General features: G+C 46.7%; 2 protein-coding genes across 2 annotated transcripts; both read right to left on the bottom strand.

The window, feature by feature from the left end:
* Positions 1-1,066: 1,066 nt before the first annotated feature.
* Positions 1,067-3,523, bottom strand: LOC101170988 (keratin, type I cytoskeletal 13). The gene is made up of 8 exons (XM_004085797.4): positions 2,898-3,523; positions 2,692-2,774; positions 2,256-2,412; positions 2,022-2,183; positions 1,817-1,942; positions 1,536-1,610; positions 1,313-1,458; positions 1,067-1,240 (listed from the first exon to the last, which is right to left on the bottom strand). The coding sequence occupies exons 1-8, from the start codon at positions 3,282-3,284 to the stop codon at positions 1,117-1,119; spliced, it is 1,260 nt and encodes a 419-aa protein (XP_004085845.1). The 5' UTR covers positions 3,285-3,523; the 3' UTR covers positions 1,067-1,116.
* A 4,546-nt stretch (positions 3,524-8,069) lies between these two features.
* On the bottom strand, positions 8,070-11,798 carry LOC101162974 (keratin, type I cytoskeletal 50 kDa). Its single transcript, XM_004084139.5, has 7 exons — positions 11,091-11,798; positions 9,609-9,691; positions 9,385-9,541; positions 9,147-9,308; positions 8,603-8,728; positions 8,314-8,534; positions 8,070-8,242 (listed from the first exon to the last, which is right to left on the bottom strand). The coding sequence occupies exons 1-7, from the start codon at positions 11,472-11,474 to the stop codon at positions 8,131-8,133; spliced, it is 1,245 nt and encodes a 414-aa protein (XP_004084187.1). The 5' UTR covers positions 11,475-11,798; the 3' UTR covers positions 8,070-8,130.
* Positions 11,799-23,312: the final 11,514 nt, after the last annotated feature.

Here is a 23,312-nt window from a genome sequence, read left to right as displayed (position 1 = left end):
GCAGTTCATGAGGATCCTAAAGTTTTACCCGCAGCTGTCTTCACCCAGACATTCTGACACGGGATTCTGGCTGCAACCCGTTTCAGGTTCAGCAGAACCGCAGATGCTAGATATGCACAGAACCAGCTTCACGCTGACTTCTGCAGGTTTAGGCCTGAACAAGCTGGCACATCACCAGGAATCTGGAGCACGCTGTTCTTTTCTCTGCAAACACCTCAACCTGTCAGCATTCAGATCCAAGAACCTGTCTGAACCAGAACCAGCTGCCATGCAGACCCGGGCCCAGCACAAGCTGTCTCCAGCAGGGCTCAGCCCCGTTTGTGATGATCACATTCCTGCTTGCAGCTTTACAGGGAGGTCAGGGGGGCGACTGCCAGCCCGGGGCGAGGGGGGGGGATGGAAGTCAGGAGGGAGGGGGGAGTGCTGCAGAGAGGTCAGTGCATGCTGGAGGCGGCGTGGAGCTGCACACGCTCATCAGAGTAATGATGACTGACATTTGGATCTCGATTTAAGAAACCATGACTTTTTTGATGGAAAAGCCCCTCCCCCATTCCTGTGGAAGGTCGTGGGAATGCCATCAGGGTGGAGGGGGGGTGACCTGTTGGTGACAGACACACACACCTGAGGCGTGACAGAGCTCAACCTGTGGACTGTGGGAGGAACCCGCACATGCTCAGACAGAACATAAAACTCCACACAGACCCAGCTTGGATTTGAACCGCATCACTGAGAGGCGACAGTGCTGACCACTACCCCACTGCGCCGCCCAAGGAGAGTCTTTATGTCCTTTTCATTGCACAGAGGGCCGGGGGGGGGGTTGTTCTCTGGTTCGACAGACTCTGAGGAGCTCCATGCAGACGTTTGGGTCAGAGCCTTGCTCAAGGGCAGTGCCGCCCAGATTCAACTTTTCCATATGAAACTGACTTTTACTTCTTCCATACTCTTGATTGCTAAAACCTGCATGATTGTCTAAAGCCACCGCTGATCCTCCTGCAGTGATGGCGCCACCACGTGGCAGCGTCCAGAAGTGCATGACATCACAGAGGTGAAATGAGGACAGACACGGTTCTGATCCAGACTTTTATTGTTTTATCGACCAGGAGGAGGAGCTGCTCCTCAGAGGGTGGAGGAAGTCGAGCTTTTGCTCACCACCACCCCGTCCACCACCTCCTCCACCACTGTCACCACCCGCTTGGTTGTTGTGACGGACGAGGTCGAGGACGAGGTCTTGGACACGGCGCTGTGGGCCAATCAGAATACACATGAGTGACGGTACCAGCTGATTGGCCTCGGCACACCTGCACATCCTCACCTGCTGGTGTCCCCGTCCAGCAGCCGGCGGTACTCGCTGATCTCCATCTCCAACCGTTCTTTGATATTTAGAAGCATCTGGTATTCGTTCGACTGCCGCTCCAGGTCTGACCGCAAACTTGCAATCTGCTCCTCCAGCATCGACACCTGCAGGCATACGCACAGGTGAGACCGTAGCTCCGCCCACTTCTTTTAGCCGCAGAACACCCAACACGAGGACTCACCCTGTTCTGGAACCCCTGCAGCTGCAGGGCGTATCTGGCCTGAGTGTCGCCCAGGGTGCCCTCCAGAGACGCTTTCTGTGAACACAGCAGAGTTTACCTGCAGGGGGTGGAGCCAGCCCAGAAGGACTTTCACAATAAAGGTTGTGTTTATGCATTTTTGCTCTGCTGCGGCATCACGAACAGACGGGTAACAGTTTGTGTTGCTTTGTTGTGTGTTGCAGCCGTGTGTAGTTGTTTGTGTTGTGTGTGTTGTTGTTGTGTGTTGTTGTTGTGACCCTCACCATGCTCATCTGCGACTGCAGCTCGATCTCCAGCGACTGGAGCGTCCTCTTCAGCTCACTCACTTCACTCCTGGACGTTTGCAGCGTTGAGGTTTGAACCACAACATCTTTGTTCAGCGCCTCTGTCTGCACAACACACACACACACACACACAGCTTAGCACACCACAACGCCGAGTTGGACAGGAAGTGATGTCACAACTTACCTTGTTTTGGAACCAGACTTCCAGATCTCTGCGGTTCCTGTCAGCCATCATCTCGTAATGCTCCCGGACCTCCGCCATGATCTTACTGAGGTCCTGAGTGGGCGCGGCGTCCACCTCCACGGTCACCTGCCCGCTCATCTGAGCCCGCAGGGCCAGCAGCTCCTGTTCACAAACGTCAAGGTGAGTTTGAGTCCAGACCCGGGTCTCTGCAGGGCCCGTTCAGGCGCGGCCCACCTCCTCGTGGTTCTTCTTCAGGAAGACCAGCTCCTCCCTCAGACCCTCCAGCTGCATCTCCAGGTCGCTCTTGCTCAGCGTCAGCTCGTCCAGGACCCTCCTGAGCCCGGCGATGTCGGCCTCCACAGACTGCCGCATGCTGAGCTCCGTCTCGTACCTGCAGGAGGACAGCACGGGTCAGTCTGCGCGGGTCAGTCTGCGCAGGTCAGTCTGCGCAGGTTAGTCTACGCAGGTCAGTCTGCGCGGGTCAGTCTGCGCGGGTCAGTCTGCGCGGGTCAGTCTGCGCGGGTCAGTCTGCGCGGGTCAGTCTGCGCGGGTCAGTCTGCGCAGGTTAGTCTACGCAGGTCAGTCTGCGCGGGTCAGTCTGCGCGGGTCAGTCTGCGCGGGTCAGTCTGCACATCCTGCAGCGTGGAGACCAGGAGGGCGTTTCACTCACTTGGTCCTGAAGTCGTCTGCAGCCAGGCGAGCGTTGTCCAGGCTCAGGTGGACCGCACCGTTCTTGCTGGTGGCCTCCAGAATCTGGAAAGAGAAGAACCATCTGCTTCAGTTTAGGCTCCAGGACCAGGATCTTCAGGATTTGACCAGAGCGGGGCGGCGCTGGTCAGGAGTCCTGCTTGGTGTGGACGGAGGCGACCTTCTCACCTTGGCTCTGATCTCGGCGATGGTTTTGAAGAAGTGGCTGTAGTCCCTGGTGGTGGGACCCACTTTGCTCTCCACAAACTGTCGGATCTTCAGCTCCAGGTCGGCGTTGGCCTTCTCCAGCCGGCGGACCTTCTCCAGGTAGGTGGCCAGGCGGTCGTTCAGGTTCTGCATGGTGAACTTCTCGTTTCCGATGAGGCTGTCCTCCACGCCGCCTGCACTGAAACTGGCAGAGGAGAAGCTCCTCCCATACCCCCCGTCTGCAACGGAGGTTCGGACACCCTGGCCCCCAGCCCCACCGTAAACGCTGCCGGCGCTCATCCGAGAGCCAATCATGGAGCCCCCCATGGAGGACTTGATGGAGCGGGAGGAGGACGCGACGAAGGCCATGATGCTGCAGAGACGAGCAGAGGAGAGTGGCGAGCGCCGTGGCCCGCCGCTTTTAAGGCCGCAGCCACCGCTGCTGCAGGAGAGGCTCAAAGACAGGTATGCGGGTGGGCGGAGCCGCTGGAGGGTGGGGTGACTTTTGCACAGCAGTCGCCCTGCAGGCGCTGAGTGACCTTTACGCACAGACGTGTTGGAACAGAAAAGAAGGAAATTGCCCTACGAAGAATGTGTTCGTTGGGGGAGGGGGGTCAGCTCGCCCTTCCTGCTGTCTTTAAAGGGAGCTTTTATTTAATGTGAGACTGATGCAAGGGGGGGGGGGCTCTGGAACCATAGCTGCACTTGGACAGCAAAATCCTCAGGTGTAGGATGGACACTCCACCACCGGGCCCCCGAGCTGGCCCAATGCAGGAATGCTCTCTGTGCTGCAGGTGGAGACAGGTGTTGACGGAGCCCCCCCCCCCTTCTTCTGACTTTCTGAACTGTCGCAGTAAAACTGGTGGTGGTGGGGGGGGGGGGGGGGGGGTCATTACATAATGTCTGTGTTTGGTGCATTTAGACACACTGGGGCTGCTGGGACTCTGAGAAATGTCTCACTGTGTCCTGCCGTGTCCTGCGGCGTCCTGCCGTGTCCTGCGGCGTCCTGCCGTGTCCTGCGGCGTCCTGCAGTGGTCAGGTGGCTCTGAGGCGTCTCCTGGCGCTCTGTCGTCGCTTTTCATCTTCACTGTTTTCTTTGGCAACAGGCTCAGCTTCAAATTCATCTCCGGCACTCAGTGAATCTCTACCTCTCCCCATTCCAGTCAAGCACCACACCTAAGACACAATTCCTTACCTGTCATTGCCTCTAATAGCCCCCCCGCCCTGATTGCCACAGCAAATATGCCCCCTTTCAAACAACCAGCAGTGAATGTTATCAAACCGGCTTTCACGCCCAGATTTGTCCCAAAGCTGGTTCCTCAGAACACGCCGCCACGTCCGTCACTCAGCAGGTTTAAGTGCAAACAGGACAAAAGAAGAAAGAAACACTTTCCTTCTGAGATCCTCCCAGTCGAGCCTGTTCTCCAAGACTGCAGGGTCCAAAGGTTCTGCAGAAGCTGCATCTTCATGTCTGGATCCAGCTGTCCAAACCCTCAGTGGGTCAGACTTCTTGCTGCTTCCACTTAAGTCCAAAGCGTATTTGGGTTTTAAGCGCAGGTTCAGATCTGGAGTAGTTTACCCTCCGCTGTGGGTCATCCGGCTCTGACCCGGTGTTTTGTGATTATGCATGTTCAGATGTGAGAAGCGGTTCTGCAGCGGTGGGGTGAGTAGAGGACAGGGAAGAACAGCAGAGGACTTTGGCCCAAACTGGACCATGTTGGACCTCAGATGTGACCCTCAAGAGGCGGATTTATTGCCAGGTCCTGTTTGGTTCGTGGTTTGGTTCTAGCACGGGTCAGTTCCTTTAGAACTTCTGAAGAGCCATCAGTTGGTGCTGGTACCTGACTGAACTGGACCCCTGTGCCGATGCCTTCAGGACCATCATGCTCTTCCCCGCTCACTCTGGTTGATGGGTCACAGCATTTCCGGATGGAGAACTGTCAAAGGAAGACTGATGTGGTTCCTGTGAGCGGTTCTTCAACAACCCGGAGCATCTCCAGCAGAACCAGCAGGTCGCTCATAAAAGGTTCTGGTCCAGCAGGGGTTGGTTAGCGGACTCTTTGACAAAAGTTCTGAGCGTTGTCAGTGAAAGTGCCTTCGTTGAAGGTTTAACTGTTCATCACAGTAGAAGTCAAACCGGTCCGACAGAAAGTGTTTCAAAAGTCCACGTCTGCCATCAAGCAGGCCAGAATGCAGAACCTTTGTTCTCCACCTAAACTATTGTTGCAGGAAGACTGAGCACCTTCAGAGGTGGGACAGACGGCGGAGGAAGAGCTGAAGAAGAGCTGAGGAAGAGCTGAACGCTTTCCATTTTTAGATAATGTTTTACTCAAATCTATTTGAAATGTACAAAAATATTCTGCAGAAGCTAAAAAGAATCCAGATCCCTGACCCAGAAGCAGATGTTTCTGCTGCAAAGAGTTTGACATGGACAACAGGAGGAATGGGAATCAAACTCCTGCTGCAGGTGAAACGGCTGCTTTCAGGAATGCAGGGATGCAGCGTCTGCGTGCGGAAACACCCCCCCATTAGGATAAGATAGATGCCACCTGACGACAGCCATCGTCCAGTTTGAGTCAAGACCACAGGATGGAGACGACCACAAGGCCTCGCACGTGATGGCGAGACACCATTGCAGCCGATCTCAAAGAGCAGCTGGTTCTGGATGATCCAAGTTATTCAAGTTGTAAACTGACCAATCAGATGTTTCAATAAAAGCAGGTGCAGCCTGCTGGTCCCCTCATCCAATGTTTACAACGTCTGACTAATTTCATGTAGCCTGTTTTTCAGTGATAGGGGTGTGGCCTTCCATCAAGCTCACTACTGATTGGTGAGGTGGTTACCATGGAAACACTGACTCAGACCAACTCAGGCCAATCGCTGCTCACTGACAATGTCTGGCTCCAACATAGCAGGGTCTGTATCCTGAAAGAATTGTGACTGGGGGCCCAGAGAGGCCCTCTCCGTGCCCCTGGGTCCCCTGTTGTCTGGCACTGGGGGGCCTCTGTGGCGGTCCTGATGTTGGGCTGCCTGGGAGGTGGATTTCCTTGATCGGCCATCCCGGGCAGGTGTCTGGGGGACCGTAGCGGCCACTGCTTGATGTGGGGGTGACTGGGCACTTTTTGAACAGGCCCCGCCCTTTTGACTAAAACCTATTTTGAACAGTATTGATGATAAACCTCCATCAACTTGATGCCTCTTTCTGTAATTCTACCCCCTTCTACCTTTACCCCTTTTCTCCCCCTTTTGTTTTGTACCCTTAGCCCCCATCTCCAACATCCCACTCTCTCCTTCCCTCGGTTTTGTTGTTTTGGTCCAACAAACAAAGTCAATGCTACTTTAGCATAAATAAAGTTTGGCCTTTAATCCAAAAGGAGTTCATACAAATATACCCCTCGTGTGTCAGCAGATCCATAAAGCCCTGTTGTTACAGTAACGTCCGTCCGACACAAGAGGCCTTCAGCTGTCTGTTTGCTCAGCTGTTAGGTGTGGAAAAAGACGGGCGACTGAATTTGACCTTTTGACCTTTTATGTGAGTTTGGGCCTGATTTTTTTCAGGTTTCTTTCTTCAGGAAGAACTTTGGGATCTTCTGTACATTTTTCCTGCTTTTAGCTGTTTGCAGGGTTCTGGGATCAAACCAGAATCCTGCCGTTCTTCTGATCTTCACTTAGAAACGTTTGACAGAAAATGAGGGGAAACAAAAATGCTGAAAGTTTTCGGTTTGATGTTAAACTTTGAGGTTTGAAGCGACAGAAAATGCAGAAAAGCTGGAGGATGAAATATTCCCTGATCCTGGCCTTCCAGGCTGGAGCTCCTAGTGCGTCTGAAATCTGTTCAGAAAAACCGTGGGTACAAAACCATTTCTACTGGAAACTCTTGCCTCGCCATGTCTGCCGCCAGACCTTCAGGATCTTTATGATCTTCAGGATCTTTATGATCTTCAGGATCTTTTGGATCTTCAGGATTTTTATGATCTTTAGATTTTTTAGGATCTTCTGGATTTTTATGATCTTCAGGTTTTTTAGGATCTACAGGATCTTTAGGATCTTCAGGGTCTCTAGGATCTTTATGATCTTCAGGATCATTAGGATATTTATGATCTTTAGGATCTTCAGGATTTTTAGGATCTTTAGGATTTTTATGATCTTCTGGATTTTTATGAACTTCAGGATCTTTAGGATCTTCAAGATCTTCAGGATCTTTTGGATCTTCAGGATCTTTAGGATCTTCAGGATCTCTAGGATTTTTATGATCTTCAGGATCTTTAGGATATTTATGATCTTTAGGATCGTTAGGATATTTATGATCTTTAGGATCTTTAGGATTTTTAGGATCTTCAGGATCTCTAGGATCTTTATGATCTTTAGGATCTTCAGGATTTTTAGGATCTTTATGATCTTCAGGATCTTTAGGATCTTTATGATCTTCAGGATCTTCAGGATCTTTTGGATCTTCGGGATCTTTAGGATCTTTATGATCTTTAGGATCTTCAGGATTTTTAGGATCTTTATGATCTTTAGGATCTTTATGATCTTCAGGATCTTTAGGATCTTCAGGATCTCTAGGATTTTTATGATCTTTAGGATCGTTAGGATATTTATGATCTTTAGGATCTTTAGGATTTTTAGGATCTTCAGGATCTCTAGGATCTTTATGATCTTTAGGATCTTCAGGATTTTTAGGATCTTTATGATCTTCAGGATCTTTAGGATCTTTATGATCTTCAGGATCTTCAGGATCTTTTGGATCTTCGGGATCTTTAGGATCTTTATGATCTTTAGGATCTTCAGGATTTTTAGGATCTTTATGATCTTCAGGATCTTTAGGATCTTTATGATCTTCAGGATCTTTAGGATCTTCAGGATCTCTAGGATTTTTATGATCTTCAGGATCTTCAGGATCTCTAGGATCTTTATGATCTTTAGGATCTTCAGGATTTTTAGGATCTTTATGATCTTCAGGATCTTTAGGATCTTCAGGATCTTCAAGATCTTTATGATCTTCAGGATCTTTAGGATCTTCAGGATCTTCAAGATCTTTATGATCTTCAGGATCTTTAGGATCTTCAGGATCTTCATCTTGCTCGTGGAGGAAATGTTGCTGTGACATAGATAATCATGTGACACCAAATCAAAGACCCGGCAAACACACACTTCATCAGAGGAGATTTATTTGTGAGGGCCGTGCACGGCTCGTGCACAGACGGTTGGCACCTCATTCTATCTCTTGGGTCTCCGTTGTCTCCTCTCCATCATCAGTGACTTCTTTGGTGACAATCAGTACTTTACGTTTTACGGTGGAGGATGAGGTGGGTGGGTTGGAGGTGCTGCGGAGACAGCAGACTTTGGTTAGACTCGTGTCCGGCGCTCAGGTTCTCGCACAGAGCTGGTCACTCACCTGCTGGACTCGCCCTCCAGGAGCTCCCAGTACACTTTGATCTCGCTCTCCAGCCGGGTCTTGATGTCCAGCAGGTTCTGGTACTCCTGCTGCTGCCGCTCCAGGTCGGCTCTCAACTGCACCAGCTGCTCCTCCAGGAACCTCACACGGTCCTGGTGATCCGCCAGAATCTTGCCGTACCTGAACTCCGTGTCACTGAGCATGGACTGCATGGAGACTTTCTGAGAGAGGAGGAGAGTGAGCAGAAGCAGACAGGCTGAAGGCGGGACGTGACGGCTGCAGAACTCACCGAGCTGAGCTGAGACTGCAGGTCGATCTCCAGGCTCTGCAGGGTCCTTTTCAGCTCGGTGACCTCAGAGTTGGACGATTTCAGAACCTCTGTGTTCACGGCAGTGGATTTGTTGAGCTCATCAATCTGTGAGGAGATCGAAAACCCGTCAGAGGAACGAACATCCATGGAAGATGACGCCGTAAGGCTTCTGCTGGTCCCGATCCAGACTCTTCTGAAGTCTTCATCCAGGTTCTCTGGACTGTCCACAGATGTCTTTGGGTCCTGATGGCTGAAGATCCTCAGAGGATCCCGATGGGACGGACGAGGCTCACCTGAGATGGACTTGGTTTTGTTCATTTCTAATGCCTTGATGGTTGAAACTGAAATCTGCCTCCATCTAGTGGCAGGAGGAGGTACTTTCTCAGAATGGACTCTGATAAAGGTTTAGACCCCCCCCCCACACACACACACACATACGCACAAAAAGTGGATGAAACAAAACAAAACAACACAAAATTAAACAAACAAAACAACACAACCCGAGGTGTTGCTGACGACTGACCTTGTTCTGGTGCCAGTCCTCCAGGTCCTTGCGGTTTTTCTCCGCCACGCTCTCATAATGCTGTCTGATCTCCTCCATGACTCGGGACAGGTCTTGCTGTGGTGTAGCGTCCACCTCCACATTCACCTGACCGCTCATCTGGGAGCGCAGAGCATGCAGGTCCTGCAGGGGGGAAGCTCCACCAATCAGGGCAAGTTTCTTTTGGTTGGTGAGGTCTCGCCGCGGCCCCTCCCCACACCTCCTCGTGGTTCCTCTTCAGGTAGATAAGCTCCTCCTTCAGCCCCTCAATCTGCATCTCCAGGTCTGACCTCCCCAGGGTCAGGCCGTCCAGAAGCCTCTTCATGCCAGCGATGTCGCCCTCCACGCCCTGACGCATGGCCAGCTCGTTCTCGTACCTGCGCCCCCACCAGCCCCGTCATCAGTCTGCAGCGGTTTATGCCGGGGGGGTCAAAGCAAACTTACTTCGTCCGGAAGTCATCCGAGGCCAGCTGGGCGTTGTCAACCATGAGGTTCAGAGATCCGTTTGTGCGGATGGCGTCCAGGATCTGAGAGCAGAGAAGCATTCAAACCGTAAAACTTTATTCAAAACACAAAGTGAAGGGTCAGAGCGCCCTCACCCCCCCGTCACCTTCATGAGGGGGGGTGGGGGTCATAGTAACCCCAGTAGTCACATGACCCCCCCCACACACGTTACAATGTTGTTTTTGCTGTTTTTGTCCGTCCATCAGGAGGGTTTGATTTATAAGTTCAGTTAATAAATACACTGATCAGTTAATGATCATTGTATTTAATTAAGCAAATGTGACGTTTTTGTTTTGTTTTCTGTCTTTTAAATCTACGCATTTCATCATTTCTGTAATGAGTTTGATACATATGTGTAAATTCTTTATTGCTTTGACTACAATGCTTGAAATAAATCAATAAAATCAAATAAAAGGTTCTGTCCATCAACCGGATCAGTGAGGGCGACCCCTCCCCCCAAAAAACGGTTCATTTCCAGCTCCAACCAAATGATGTCATTTCAGACGCCATGTTTTTCATGATACAGACGCCATGTTGGAGCCAGACGCCATTAAGCAGTGATTGGTCCGACTATGTCTGAGTTTCTATGGCAACCACTCTGACCAATCAGGAGAAAGCTGGTTGGAAGGCCACACCCCCACCACTGGGTTGCACAAAATCTGTCAAACATTTGGAACATTGGATGTGGGGGCCAGCAGGCCCCGCCTACTTTTATTCAAGCATCTGATTGGTCTCTGATCTCTAACGTCCCTCCCTCTTCTTCCCTTCTTTCCTTTTCCGTCCGGTCCAACACCAAAGATTTTCAGACATGATTGAAATTAATAAAGTTTGGCCTCAATTCCAAAAGGGGTTTATTCAGACATACCTTTGGTTTGTCTGAAGATGAATAACCCCTCTTGTTAAAGTAAAATATGTCCAACACAAGAGGCCCTCAGCTCTCATCTGTCTGCCCAGACGTTGGACAGGACAAGTTAAAAAAAAGAAAAAAAGCATCTGATTGGTTTGTTTAGAAAGAATCATAAAATAATGAGGACGTTATGTTTATTCATTCTGCCTTTTATTACTTTCTTATTTTTGTATTTATTGTTTGTCTCCATCAAACTTTTGATATCTTTCTAGTTTGTACGAGAGCAGAAGACACCAAAGACAAATTCCTCCTACATGTTCTGATTCTGATTCCTTCTTCTCTTTCAAAATAAAGTTTATCATCACTTTTCAGGGAAAATATTTTCCAAAAAAAGTTTCTCATTTTAAAAACAGATTTAAAAAAAATTCAAATGCATTCACAACTTCATTTATTTGACGTCTGACTCTTTCTGGATGGAACCTGATTCATGAACTTGAGTGACCCCGGACGATCATGGTGGGGCCACACCCGCTTTCTGCTGAAAGGAACCCCCCCACGGTCAGACGGCCCCTTACCTGCTCCTGCAGGTCGCTGATGATGCTCATGTAGGAGGAGAATTCCCCCCCCTGAGACTGGGTCTTGCTCCCCAGGAAGTCCCGGATCTTCTTCTCCAGCTCGGTGTTGGCGTCCTCCAGGCGGCGCACCTTCTCCAGGTAGGACGCCAGCCGGTCGTTCAGGTTCTGCATGGTCACCTTCTTATTGTCGCTGACGTCCACGGCGTCTGCCAGGTCGAAACCCCCCAAGGAGGAGAAGGAGGCGAACCCCCCACCAGCAGAGTAGTTTTTGGAGGCACTGGAGATGCGGCTTCCCTTCCCGCCGGCGCCGGCGTAAACAGTGGGGGCCCTCATGGACCCCACTCGGCCCCCGGCGCTGAAGGACCGAGAGGAGAACGTGGACATGTTGGGGAGGGGTTTCTGCTGTGAGGTGGAGAGGAGAATGTGGGGTGGCTGGGAGGGGCTGCTTTATAAAGCAGGTAGGGGAGGGACCTAAGTGCCCCCCCCCATCCCACAGGGCTCTGTAAGAACAGCACCGCCCACAACAATAAAGGGAGTGGGGGCTGTCTTAATGCCCCAAACTGCCTCGCTTTGGTGAGTGTGACCCCCCCCCAAAGCCTGCCTCGACTCATGTTGTGGAAAAAAACAATAGATCTCTGTTCAGCTCCGATGGGGGGAGGGTACAACAAAAACAGGAAGTCCCAGTGACCAAGGCTTGAGGCGACCCCCCCCCCCAATGACAATATCTTCAACTCCAGGAGGAGGCGGAGGATGAAGAGGTGGTCTTCATCTTCATCACCAGGCTGATGATGACGATGGTGAAACCTCCACCGTGGAGTTTGTGGACCCCCCCCTCCCGACAGATGTTACAGAGAGTGTGTTGGGGGCCCTCCCTGCATTCTTTACCTGTGAGCCCCCCCTCAGGTGTTTCCGTGCTGCGGTCGGCAGCATGCAGGCTTCTAAACGGATCTGTTGGAACATGTCAGTGTTTCACAGAGAACCGGCTGAAGAGAACGCAAACCTCCTCAACCAGCCGCTGAGGTCATCACCAGACGGTCCAATGTCCCCCCCCATGAGCCCCCATGAGCCCCCTATGAGCCCCTGATGAGCCCCCCATGACTGAATGCATGTGAGACCTGGACCAGGTGTGGACCCCACCCCCTCCTACAGAAAATGGTTTATTCCAGCTCCAACCTATTGAAGTCAATTCAGTCACTATTTTTTAAGATATGGACGCCGCCATGTTAGAACCACATGATGTCAGCATACAGTGACTGGTCAGTCTGAGGCAGCATTTCACTCTGACCAATCAGGAGAGAGTTTGCTGGAAGGCCACACCCCTTCCACAGTTCTCAATGGTTGTTGCAGCTGTGATGCGTTCATTTTATCCTGTCATTTGAGTGTCAGAGTGAGTCCTCACTGTTTTTGTGAAACTTGTGTTAAATGTTTTTAGGTATGACGCCACCTGATTGGTCCACTCCTTCCCTCCACTTTGTGACGCAGTCTTGTTGTACAGAACAGGCTGGTCTTTTGTGTGTTGTGGTGTTGTATACTGTTATGTTTTGTTGGGTTGTGTAGACTGGTGTTGTCTGTTGAGATGTTGTGTTTGTGGTGTCCAGCAGACATTTCCACATTTCTTCAGATTCATTCTGTGGCTGTTTGGTTCTCCTCCAAACATACAGAACTTACAGCTCCTCCTCCCTTTGGTTCTCCTCCTTTTTCTGAAAGCCTGTCTGCGTTACACTGAATTGAACCACAACAGAGTTCTACCGTTGGTTAGAAACCAGAACTGGATCAGACCAGAGTCAAAGCCACTAAAGGGAGCGCTGCATTCAGAACATGAACAGAGGCGTTTGGGACTCGATGTTTGGGACTCGATGTTTGGGACTCGATGTTTGGGACTCGGCGATTGGGACTCGACGACGTTTGGGACTCGATGTTTGGGACTCAGCGTTTGGGACTCGACGACGTTTGGGACTCGGCGTTTGGGACTCGACGACGTTTGGGACTCGGCGTTTGGGACTCGACGACGTTTGGGACTCGATGTTTGGGACTCGACGACGTTTGGGACTCGGCGTTTGGGACTCGACGACGTTTGGGACTCGATGTTTGGGACTCGACGACGTTTGGGACTCGACGACATTTGGGACTCGATGTTTGGGACTCGATGTTTGGGACTCGATGTTTGGGACTCGATGTTTGGGACTCGGCGATTGGGACTCGACGACGTTTGGGACTCGATGTTTGGGACTCGGCGTTTGGGACTCGACGACGTTTGGGACTCGGCGTTTGGGACTCGACGACGTTTGGGACTCGATGTTTGGGACTCGACGACGTTTGGGACTCGGCGTTTGGGACTCGACGACGTTTGGGACTCTATGTTTGGGACTTGACGACGTTTGGGACTCGGCGTTTGGGACTCGACGACGTTTGGGACTCGATGTTTGGGACTCGACGACGTTTGGGACTCGATGTTTGGGACTCGACGACGTTTGGGACTCGACGACATTTGGGACTCGACGACGTTTGGGACTCGACGACGTTTGGGACTCGACGACATTTGGGACTCGACGACGTTTGGGACTCGATGTTTGGGACTCGACGACGTTTGGGACTCGATGTTTGGGACCAGTGAACGGTGTTCTATTATTCTCATGATCAGGTTTTCCTCTTCCTGGTCCAGTTTTTCTCTTTGAGGCATTTTTGTTGTTATCGTCATCGGTGAATTCCTGACATGTTGGAGCGTCTAAAGGCTGCGGATCAGAACATGACTTTGTTTGGAAAGTTCTGGTCTGACTGTCAGCAGCTCGCATACTTCTACTCCAGGAAGCACCGCAGGCAATTGTTTGGGGTGCTGCAGGTGAGGAAGAGCTGATGAGGATGATGAGGGATGAAAAAGGACAGCTTCAAGTTTGACATGATTTACCATCTAGAGAACTGAAAAGAAGAATGTGTTTCAGCTCTCAGGAGCAAAAAAGTTCACATTTATTTAAACTTTTAGAGAAAAACTTCCAAACAAAAGAATCGATTTTCTTTTACAAGCAAAGATTTTTAGGGAATTTAAGATGTCCATTTGAAGATGATTTAGTGGATGAAGAAGCTCAGATAATACTTTTTCCACCATGAGAGGGTGATAAGACCACATATGGATGTTGGAAAGAGAAACTTTATACTTTGATCTAACTTCATTTTTTTTCAGTTAAGAGAAATCATTTTTTTGTTTAGTCTGTTTAAAAATAACATGTAGTTTTCAGACAGTTATTTTACTTTCATTCAAATAAATTCAATTAAGTAGGTGTAACTTTGGTGCTGCTGTTAGATCGGTACAGCAAGGAATGTGGGATACCATTCCCTTTGCCTGTCTGGATGGATTTGGGTTCAAGTGTGGGTTTTTGACCAAATGTGTTTAGTTGTGCGAAACTCTTGCGTTGAATGTTGTATAATCTCCATACGTCATCACAGCAGCAACGACAACAACGACGACAACATCAACAACAACAAACAACAATAACAATGACGTCAACAACAATAACAACACCACCGCCAACAACAAAAACAACAGCAATAACACCAACACCAATAAAAATAACGACAACAAAAATGACAAAAACAACGAAAACAACAACAGCAACAACAAAAACAACAGCATTAACAATAACAATAACGACAACAACAAAAATAACAATAATGACAACAACAGCAACAACAACGACGACAACAACAACAATGAAAACAAAAACAACAGTAACAACAACAACAATAAAAATAACTACAACAACAACAAAAACAACAGCAACAACAATAACAATAATGACAACAACAACAACAAAAACAACAGCAACAACAACAATAACGAAAACATCATCAACGATGACGACAGCAAAAAAAACAATAACAATAACGACAAAAATAACAGCAATAACAACAACAACAACAATTATGACAACAACAACAACGAAAATAAAAACAACAACGACAATAAAACAACAACAACAAAAACACCAACAACAACGAGAACGACAACAACGATGACAAAAACAACAACTGCAACCATAACAACAACGACAACAACAACAACAACGACAACAGCAATCAAGACAACAAAAGCAACGACGACAACAATGACAGCATAACAAAGAGGACAACAACAACAACAACAATTATAACAATAACGACAACAAAAATGACAACAACAACGAAAACAAAAACAACAACAATAACAATTACAAGAATGACAACAACAACGAAGGCAACAACAACAACAAACAACAACAACGATGACGACAACAAAAACAAAGACAACAATAACGACAACAACAACAATGACAACAGCAACAACGACAACAACAACAACAATTACAAAAACAAAGACAAAATTAACAACAGCAACAACAAAAACAACAGCAACAACAATAACAATAATGACAACAACAACAAAAACATCAACAACGATGACGACAGCAAAAACAACAATAACAATAACGACAACAACAACAACAAAAATAACAGCAATAACAACAACAATAACAATTATGACAACAACAACAACAAAAATAAAAACAACGACAAAAAAACAACAGCAACGACAACAACAACAATGACAACAACAACAAAAACACCAACAACAACGAGAACGACAACAACGATGACAACAACGACAACTGCAACAATAACAACGACGACGACAACAACGACAACAACAACGACGACGACAAAAGCAATCAAGACAACAAAAGCAACGATGCCAACAATGACAACAGCAACAACAACAACAGCAACAGCAACAACAGCATAACAATAACGACAACAACAACAAAAACAACAGCAACAATGACAACAATATTGTTGTTGTTGATATTGTCGTCGTTGTTGTTGTCGTTGCTGCTGTGATGACGTATGAAGATTATACAACCATCAAAAAAGTAACACGGCTGCATTAACAAAAGAAAGAGTTTCTGCTTTTAGTAGAACAGACAAAGTAAACGCACGAGTTTCTGATCTCATTTCCATTTTCCTTGTGACGCATATATATATATATATATATATATATATATATATATATATATATATATAACTTATCCAATTTTGCCAACTTAAATTAATTACTTCTGTTGGTAACAAAAAAATGAGTTACATTTATTCAACCTAATGTCTTACGTCTATAAAACTCAATAATTGTTTATACAACTCAAATTTACGTATTTATCTAACTAAATGTCATATTTATCTAACTAAATGTCATATTACTCCAATTCAATTAATCTTTTTTCCATCTTAATTAATTATAGTTTATATAGTATAGCTAGAGAGGTGGAGGTTTGCTCTGGAAAGAAGAGGCATGAAGGTCAGTTGTAGTAAGACAGAATACATGTGTCTGAACGAGAGGGATCAAGGTAGAAGCGTCAGGTTACAGGGGACTGAGGTGAAGAAGGTGCAGGAGTTTAAGTACTTGGGGTCAACAGTTCAGTGTGATGGGGAGTGTGGAAAAGAGGTGAAGAGGCGAGTGCAGGCAGGTTGGAGCGGTTGGAGGAAAGTGTCAGGAGTGTTGTGTGACAGAAGAGTGCCAGCAAGACTCAAAGGAAAGGTGTACAAGACAGTGGTGAGACCAGCTCTGCTCTATGGGTTAGAGACGGTAGCAGTGAGACAGAGACAAGAGGCTGAGATGGAGGTAGCAGAGATGAAGATGTTGAGGTTCTCCTTAGGAGTGACCAGGTTAGACAGGATAAGGAACGAGTACATCAGAGGGACGGCTCATGTTGCCTGTGTTAGCGACAAAGTCAGAGAAGCCAGACTGAGATGGTTTGGACATGTTCAGAGGAGGGATAGTGGATATATTGGTAGAAGGATGTTGGAGATGGAGCTGCCTGGCAGGAGGGCAAGAGGACGGCCAAAGAGGAGATATATGGATGTCTTAACAGAGGACATGAAGTTGGCTAACGTTAGGGTAGAAGATGTTTATGATAGAGTGAGGTGGAAAAGGATGATTCGCTGTGGCGACCCCTGATGGGAAAAGCCGAAAGAGAAAGAAGAATTAATTATAGTTTTTTAACTCTCAAATGTCTAAGTTTGAGCCGGCAGATATAGTCATTTTTATAACAATAAAAAAGACTGGGGGAAAATATGCACGGAGTGCACAAATTCATTACAGAATTTACCGTAATCGTCGTTACAGTTTCTGACCGTAGGGGTGCTTTATAAACTAATCATCCTCTCCTTCACTCTCACTCATGGTGCAGAGACGTAAGCTCAGTAGGGCAAAATAACTTGGCAAACATGGCAAAACACAGTAAAACAGCTAAACAACTAAACACATTTGGTCAAAAACCCACACTTAAACCCAAATCCGTCCAGACAGGCAAAGGGAATGATATCCCAGAATCCTTTGCGGTGCCGATCTAACAGCAGCACCAAAGTTACACCTACTTAATTGAATTAATTTGAATGAAAGTAAAATAACTGTCTGAAAACTACGTGTTATTTTTAAGGTGACCTAAGAAAAAAAGGATTTATCTTAACTGAAACAAATAATGAAGTTACATCAAAGTAAAAAAATTATTCTTCCAACATCCATGTGTGGTCTTATCACCCTCTCACTGTGGAAAAAGTATTATCTGAGCTTCTTCATCCACTAAATCATCTTCAAATGGACACGCCATGCTGCTTCACCTCTCTGAAAACAAACTAACCTTCAACTAAACCTGCTCCAGACCAGGTTATGTTCAGAGCATGAGTTGCTGTGGCAACTTGACCTACCCTGAAACATACCTCCATTTCTGGAACCGAAAGCTGAGGTTATCAACTTCCTTAGCCTCTAACTTACCGTGAGAGCTAGCATAACCTGCTTTCTGGAATACCCCCCAGGAATAACAACAAAAATAACAAAAACGACAACAACAAAAACAACGGCAACAATAACAACAACAATAACAACAAAAACAACAACAATCACAATAACGACAAAAACAAAAGCAACAATAACAATAACAACAACAACAAAAACAACAAGAACAACAATCACAATAACAACAACAACAGCAACAATAACAACAACGACAACAGCAACAACAACAACAACAACGATAAAAACAATAACAACGACAACAGCAATAATGACAACAGCAACAATGACAACGACAGCATCAACATCGACGACGACGACAACAACAAAAACAATAACAATAATGCCAACACCAAAAACAACAACAATACCAACAACAACAACAGCAATAACAACAACAAAAACAACCATAACAATGACAACAACAACAAAAATAAAAAAAGCAAAAATAACAATAATAACAACAACGACAACAACAACAACAACGAAAACACAACAACAACTACGACAACAACAACGACAGCAAAAGCAACAGCAACAACTATAATAACAATAACGACAACAAAAACAACAACAATAACAATAACGACAACAAAAACAACAGCAATAACAACAACAACAACAACAATAACAATAACGACAACAAAAACAACTTGGGCCTGTTTCAGAAAGGAGGTTAAGTCCCTAACGTCAGTCAGCAGTCGCCACAAATGGAAACCAATAGTTATTTCATTGCTCACTATACATTGTTATCACATATAACTAGATCCACTGTCATTATTTAAACGTTTGTGATCATTAATTTCAATCATTTTGGATAAATAATGAGTTTTAGATGATGTTGCTATCATTAGATAATTTACAGTTTCCCATAGACTATAAGGCTATATATAAAATGATAGAATATTAGGGCCACAGAGGGAAAAAAAGACAAGTCATAATATTGTAACCAGTTGTTTTAAAGGAGGACAGTTGATAAAATGACAGATGTGGGGCATTTCGTGAAATTGTCCTTCAGTATGGTTTCATAAACGAAGACATGCTGATGTGCCAGAATATGAAGGATCACATTGTCACAACTATCAAAACTGTAAAAAGAATATGTTGCTCTTCATCAGAAAGAACCAGCCTCATAAATTTATGACTTTATCCTTTTTCCTCAGTGGGCCCTGGTACTCTGTCATATAAAATACACATTCCATTAAAATATGAAAACACAATGTGTAACATTATGTTCCTTTATTGAATAAGGACAAAACAAAGCAGGTAAACTTTATCACTGTGGCGGTGTTGCCTTTCTTCTTAATTATATCTTTTACCTCCTCGTATGCCTCCATGAGGATTTGTGCTTCCGACGGGGAAAAGTACGTGGCTCTAGTTGCCATGGTGAATCAGTTAATCTGTGATCTGTGGCGGGGTCTATTTGAGTGAGCAGTGAGCACACACCTATCCAGGATTGGTTTCACCTGGCTCAATGAATGCGTGTCTGCTCATCCTGGCTTGGTCTTTGTGAAACCAATTAAGCCTGGACGCACATGTTTTGGATTCATTGAGCTCAGCTTTGTCATTTATCCTGGATGTCTTTATTTCACTTTTGTGCAACAGGCCTCAACAACAAAAATAAAAACAGCAATAATAACAACAACAGCAACAACAACAACGAAAACAACAACTGCGACAACAACAACAACAACCACAGCAAAAACAACAACGACAAAAAAACAACAGCAGCAACAACAACAATAATGACGACAAGATTAGCAACAACAGCAATAACAATAATGACAACTACAACAACAGCAACAACAACAATGACAACAGCAACAACAACAACAGCAACAACAACAACAACAGCAACGACGACAGCAATAAGAACGACGACAACAACAACAACAGTGATGATACTAATAATAATGATGCACGCCGCAGCTCTTTAAATGTTTCTTTTGTTGAAGTTTTAACCTGATGGATCAGCTCTGTTTTCCTTTAGAGTTTAAAGGTTCTTCATGAAGATCATCTGGATTTCTTCTCTGCTGATCTCCTTCAACAGGGGCCTGTTTCACAAAGGAGGTTAAGTTCAAACTCTGAGTTCATAAACCCTGAAATCAGGGAAACCCTGGGTTTTCCGTTTCAGAATCGGAGGTTTGTCAAACCAGAGAAAGCAGAGTAAGTCAAACCCGTTTCTGAAAGAGAGGTAACTTTTACTCGGAGTCAGTATCCATGGTTACTTATGCTGTGAACCTAACCTGGTCGGGAGCAGGTTTTATTCTCCAAACTCAAAGTTTTTGCCGGTCCCCTCCCCTTTTTAAAGACGAAGCGGTATATTTCGCTTCAACCTTCATTGCCCACATTTCCGTCACACGATCTAAGTGACAAGAATGGCTTGTCCTTTTTTGGAGGACCCAATAGACGAGGAGGCTGCATTAATTCGTAGAGAATTACATTTACCTCGTACGAGGATTTTGAGACCTCGACTCGATGTTTTGTCATTTCCCCATACGTTTTTGTTTGAGCGTCACCGTTTTTCGTTGCAGTCAATCACATATATAAAATGAAAACAACATTAGGTCTTGCTATGTAGATGTTTCATATGTCAAATATATTTATACTTCATTTTTAGCTGCTGCCATGTTCTTTTAATTCCTGCAGGATTGCATCTACATGAAAATGAAATCAGGGACATTTAATTAGATTAATGTAACAATTACTTTTTGGAAACACAATTTTCTAGCACTTCTTACTTTCTTAATCCCATATAAACCTATACCACTTGATCAATACAAGGGTAGTGTTGCAGCGTGTGTGTGTGCTGAGCGGGGTGCGATCCACGAGAGACAAGGGGAGGGGCGAGTGCAGGTGCAGATGGGGGGGGGGGGGGGGTGAGCACGGATGAGGAGGACGGAGAAGGTGTCATTCCCAGAATAACTGTTTTGGAGTCATTCTTATTCCGCTCTGGAGGTTGAGGGTTTCCAACGGGAAGTGAACCCCGAAGGAGAATTCCCTTCGGCCCTGAAGGAAATCTCCCCTGAGCTTCTGACCACGGTCGGAAAAGACGAGAGAAAAGAAGGAAGTCTTTGCGCAGCGAAAGGTTCAACAGTAGACAAAAGTTCACCTTTAAAAACACAATTGCATGTATTAATATTAAACTGACCAACGTTTGCTAGAGGGGAAGGTTAACAAAAAAGTCCTCTAAACATTACCGACGTTAAATGCATTTTCCCCAGATTGGTTCTGTACACTATGCAGCATTTCATGCAATTACACCAGGAATAACACTTCAAAAGTACACCTAAATATCACCATTTTTCATTTCACTCCTTACGCTATTTAAAAAATTATTACAGCCAATATTTTATAACAATGATTTAAATGCAAACTTAGGCATTAACTTGAGCAGCTATGTTTTCCACGCTAACTGTCTCTGTTTTGCAGATGCAGCGGTGTTGCTTTTCTTCCGGAATATGTGCTCATATTCACTGTAACTCTGCAGCAGCACGTCAAGTTCAGCTGGAGAAAAATAGGCAGACCTCTTTTTTTCACGGTTGCCATGGTGACTCGTGATATCTGCGCTCCATTGATAATGGCTTCTTATAGACGCGGTGCGCACGCTCACCTCCGAATCAGTCCACTCAGAGTTGATTGATCTAACGCGGATCAGCTGCTCTGAAACTGAAAACTCAGAGTTGTTAATCTCTCGATTGACCAACTCAGAGTTCAGGTTTGACCTCAGAGTTGGTTGAACCTCCTTTGTGAAACAGGCCCCAGGAGATTTCCCTGAAGAAAGCAGCACTAATCTGCAGGATTTCAGCAGATTAACAGGACAAAGAACCTGCAAGATGGGAAGGTGAGGTTTGCGACAGTTCTATGTCAGCCAGTCTGTATGAAGGAGTGGAGTCGGTTCGAGCACCGGCTGGACGCTAAACCTTTGTCCTTCTACAAACTTATGAAAGTTCTGAACCAGGGGCCTGTTTCAGAAAGGAGGTTCAACCAACCAGTGTTCTGACAGCCTGACAGACAAATGCATGCAGTGTGTGTGTCTCCTCTGCCTCCTCCTGCATAGCTGGAAGGGGATCGATTCCCCTGCAGACGGAGAGGAGGTCTGTCTGTTTGTGGCTGAAGACCTCCTGGCCGGAAAAAAACTGGTGGTCTGGACCCGGATCAGAAAAAGATCCGGCAGAGAGGATGGATGGAAAATCATGGGGTTATTTTTGCATTTGCTTGTGAGCAGTACGTACCCCCAGCTCTCGTAAGATTGCAGGTTCAATTCCCACCTTGCACGCCCATGAGTCAAAGTGTCCTTGGGCAAGACACTGATCCCCACCTTGCCTCTGGTGGTAGGCAGGCGCCTGTGTTTGGCAGCGGAGTGGTCACCAGTGTGTGAATGTGTGTGTGAATGTGTGTGTGAATGTGTGTGTGACTGGGTGAATGGGTCTGTGACTGTAAAGCGCTTTGTCCTTGTAGGAAGAAAGGCGCTATATAAGTATACGCCAGAGGTGGGCACTGAGGGCCGCATTCCTGCATGTTTTCCAGCATACCCTGCTCTGGCGTGTTCTAATTGGCTGGACACACCTTAACCAGGTAATCAGCCATGAGTAGGGCAAGACTATCTGGAAATCATGCAGACACACCGGCCCTCGAGGCCTGGAATTGCCCACCCCTGGTATACGCCATTTACCATTTACCATGTGACCTGCATGAGCGTACATATTATTCTTGTGTTTAGAAAAAATTCAAACGTTTAAAGTTCTGAACAGACTTGTTAGCTGAACAGGTTGCTCCTGAAAAGCCGTGACTCTGCCTTTAGGTCAGGGAACAAAGACCTGTACAGGACGGATCAGGAAGGCCAAGTTGGACTACAAGGGAAAAATAGAGGACCACCTCTCCAACAACAACCCTCTGCCGGTGTGGCAGGGACTACAACAGCTGACCAACGTCAGGGGACAGACCAGCACCGAGACACAGACCAGCGCTGCACTAGCGGAACAGCTGAGCGTGTTCTTCTCACGCTTCAAGACCACACCACTGCAGTCTGCAGTCCCATCACCTCATCCTCACTCTGCCTCCAGCTCTGAACCCCTGACTGCGCAGACACAGGACGTGGCACGGATGTTCAGCAGGGTGAACCCCAGGAAAGCGGCTGGACCTGATGGAGTAACTGGGAAGGTTCTGCGGGCTCTCCCACCAGCTCTCCCAGGTCTTCACAAAGATCTTTAACCTGTCTCTAGCTCAGGCTTCCATCCCTGCTTGCCTGAAGTCATCCATCATCATTCCAATACCCAAAACCTCATCCACAGTCTGCCTCACAGACTACCGTCCAGTTGCACTCACTCCTGTCATCACCAAGTGTCTGGAACGGCTGCTCCTGGGACACATCAAAGACTCCCTTCCTCCAACCTTCAACTCCC

This window comes from Oryzias latipes, chromosome 8 (assembly GCF_053564925.1).
Source record: "Oryzias latipes strain Hd-rR chromosome 8, Olatipes_Hd-rR_3.1".
Taxonomy (NCBI): Eukaryota; Metazoa; Chordata; class Actinopteri; order Beloniformes; family Adrianichthyidae; genus Oryzias; species Oryzias latipes.
This window is presented reverse-complemented; position numbering and strand designations above follow the sequence as displayed.